Below are 3,329 nucleotides of genomic sequence, written 5' to 3' on the forward strand. Positions count from 1 at the left end.
CAGCACTGTGATGCAGGGGTTTCTTTGTGGCATGAAAACATCACAAAGATGTTGCTTTAAAGACATTATAAATGAATGTGCATGTGAATGCCTGCCTGTTTCTCTGTGTCAGTCCTGGGATTGAGTGGCAACCAGAACTAGCCAACTCTGAACTGGCAGCTGAGACATGGACTGAGAATTGTGTCTGGATTAGTGAAGAAGGCACCAGACGCGTAGCTTGTGGGGCTGTGAGGGTGCCATTTAATTTTAATGGTGACAATTTTATTTGTCAAGTTTAAGAATGTGGAACCAGCAAATATTTGGCTTCATCCTTAAAAATGTGACTAAAATAAAATAAAAAAAATGTTTGCAGATCACCAGTTCATTGACTATTTATACAGGGAACTAAATATTTATTATGGGGAACCAAATGTTACTGCTCTACTAAAAGAGTCAGGAGAGATTTACACTTGTGGCCATTCATGCTGCCTTTTCTCTTTCCCAGTTTTTATTTGGGTGTTTTAATCAGAATTTACACCTCGGTTTACATTACAGTTGCTGCAGTAGGTTTTGTTGGGGTAAAATGTTTATCTGTTTATCAAAAAATGCTTGTCTGTTTATTTCTATAAACAAAGAATAATCATTTAAAAATGATAAAAGCCATTCAGCTCAGCTCTACTTTATCAGAAGTAAAACTGTTTTACAGCATTAACTATTAGACTCGATCAGTAGCAGTGGTGGTCCAGAAGGACCAACTTGCTACTGTGTGCAATTTTTTACTTTCCTCCCAAATTAAACAGCTATAAATAAGCCTGAAATTCAAAACAAATCAAATTACTTCTTCTTTTTCTTTTTTTAGTAGGTGCGATGTGTACACAGCTGAGAGAAATATTTGTGAAAATATGAGGACAGCTCCCCTCTGAGTACACAGGGTACAGTATAATCTGGGCAAGACCTGGCGGGGTTATGTGCTTGCATGTGTGTGTTTGCTTAAGTGTGTTTTTGGAGGTCGGCTGCCTCTTCCTTCACTGAGCCCCTCACACCACAGACCTCAGTGAACCAGCAGAAGATCAGCAGCATCTCATTGCACAGCTTCACAGACTATTCACAGGTAAACAGCTGCAGAGTTTGATTCTGGTTTCAGAAGATTTCTAGTATATATATCAAGATATTCACTTTATTTATTGTTTAAGAGATTTCACTTTTGCAACATAGACAAAAAAAACAAACAAACTACAGCATTGGTGGGCATTTTCTTCATTTAGGAGGGCGACATGAAGCTGCTGGTGTTGCTCGGTATTGTCTTCTGCCTCTTTGCCTGTCATCTCAGTGGTGAGTTTTTCTTTTTTTAATCCACAGAAAATATGTTCCCTTGAATTCAAGAGTTGGTGTGTTGTAGCTAAAGTTGAGTTTATTCATGCAGTGCAAACATTAATAAGTTTTAACACTAAGTTTGATATATGTACATGTAGAAATGTCGGTGAAAATAGCTGGAAATCATGTGATGTAACAGTGCTGCTGGAGAGGATTTGTTTTGTGTACAAAGAGGACTCTGACTGAGTCTCCATGATGAATTCCTTCTGGTTTAGTCTGTTTGTGCGTGTCTGTGTGTGAATAGTTAACAATAATATTTGAGGAGGCAGCAGGTATTTGTAGTCCCCTAGGAAAAAGCTCTCTTTTCCAGACCTGAATCCCATCTTTGTGCTCAAGGAATGCCTGAAATGTTAACTTTTTCCCCCCTTCTCCCTCTCTCCCTTCCCCCCTTCCTTCTCCATCTCCTCATTGCAGAGGCCAGGATCATCCCAGAAGGAGGTAACTTTTCAAACTTCTTTTAGACGTCTTCAGACATATAAAAAAGCTCAATGAACTTTGCATACATGCTGTACATCAGAAGTAGCCAAATGCGGCCGGTGAATCAAACCCTGCATTCTCTTTGAAATATATGTCCTATCATCATTATTATTATTATTATTATTATTATTATTATTATTATTATTATTATATCTGCATCAAAAGTTTTCTATAACTTTTCACAACTCTTCTGTAGATAACATTACAAGTACATGGCATATAATGTTTACAAATAGGAAAATGAACTGCTACATTTTTTTTATTTCAAATAAATATTGGGAAGCATCCATAAATTAGTCAATGTCTTTTGGTCAAATGAGTCATGTGGACTCAACACCAGGTTCATCATGAGGGTTATTTGAAGACATTCAGTTTTTTTCCACAGCCTTTTATAGCACTGAGCTCGACTCAAAGCAACTATGTCAACAGGGAGCATTCGCACAAAGGAAAGCCATTCATGTATATTTGAATTTCCTCCCCACACACTGTTGTTGGAATACAAGAATACAAAGGAGAAAGGGCGCGTCAGCTATGCTTGTCCTTAAATACTGACTCACATGACAGATGCTAAGTCATTATTTCCTCACATGTAGGCTCCAACAGCGGTGAGTGACCTCTGAGACTCTTGTGACCCTACCAAGGAAAAGAATTTCTCCACAGTGATATAAGCCTTGCTTATAAATGGGTGGATGGGGTGGTAACAGTCTTCAAATGGAATCCTAAAGCAACTTTAATAAACTAGAACACTTTTAATGCTAAAAAAAAATCAGGATGCATAGATCAGGTATTTATTTAGAGAGAAATACTAGAGACAAATCATATTAGTTAATAATTTGGTCTTTTTAGCCTTTAAAAGGAGCGTTGATATGACATGCACATTTTTTTGTTTATAATAATCTCTTCAACTCATGACTTGTAGGAATTTATTCTACAAACTAACATTCAATTTTCATTTTAAACAGACTTCTACCTGGACACCTGAATTAACGTTTGCATTTAGCAGCAAGAGCAAATATATGATTTTAAATGCAATAAAGATGTTTCTAATGAGCTAATGTTGGTTGTATCTCTCTGAGAGTGGTAAACACTAGTTCTCCCTTCCCACTATCACCTGTTATTTTTGCTCAGAGGGGGTCATCTGATTGTTGAGGGTTTTGCTCTATTGTTGCAGGGTTTTTTTGGGTTTTTTTTTTTAACTTTAAAATATGAGGCAACTATTGTTGTTATGATTTGCCAGTGTTTAGCTGTCAAAATAAAGCTTTTACACTTAGGATTACCTAATACAATACCATTGTTCTGTGATTGAGTTGGGACAGCAACAAAACCCTTTGCTGATCTAAATACCTGGTGGAAATGAAAGCATTGTAAGAACCACATTTTCCATGGAATATGTTAAATAAGTCAACAAAGGCAATGCCTGTGCAGCGCTGTGGTTCACTTTGTTCTAGAGATGGCACGATACCACTTTTTTATGTCCGATACCGATATCATAAATTTGG

At 37.1% G+C, this 3,329-nt stretch overlaps 1 protein-coding gene across 1 annotated transcript in view; it reads left to right on the top strand.

Annotated features, from left to right (window-relative positions):
* Positions 1-668: 668 nt before the first annotated feature.
* The window catches only part of otos (otospiralin), a 4,659-nt gene continuing 1,998 nt past the window's right edge, over positions 669-3,329 (top strand). Inside the window, exons 1-3 of the mRNA XM_042217810.1 lie at positions 669-1,090; positions 1,245-1,311; positions 1,768-1,791. Coding sequence (XP_042073744.1) covers positions 1,254-1,311; positions 1,768-1,791 — 82 coding nt within the window. The 5' untranslated portion in view covers positions 669-1,090; positions 1,245-1,253. The remainder of the gene's footprint in view (positions 1,091-1,244; positions 1,312-1,767; positions 1,792-3,329) is intronic.

This window comes from Haplochromis burtoni, unplaced genomic scaffold (assembly GCF_018398535.1).
Source record: "Haplochromis burtoni strain Fernald_Lab_line unplaced genomic scaffold, NCSU_Asbu1 Contig_3086, whole genome shotgun sequence".
NCBI lineage: Eukaryota > Metazoa > Chordata > Actinopteri > Cichliformes > Cichlidae > Haplochromis > Haplochromis burtoni.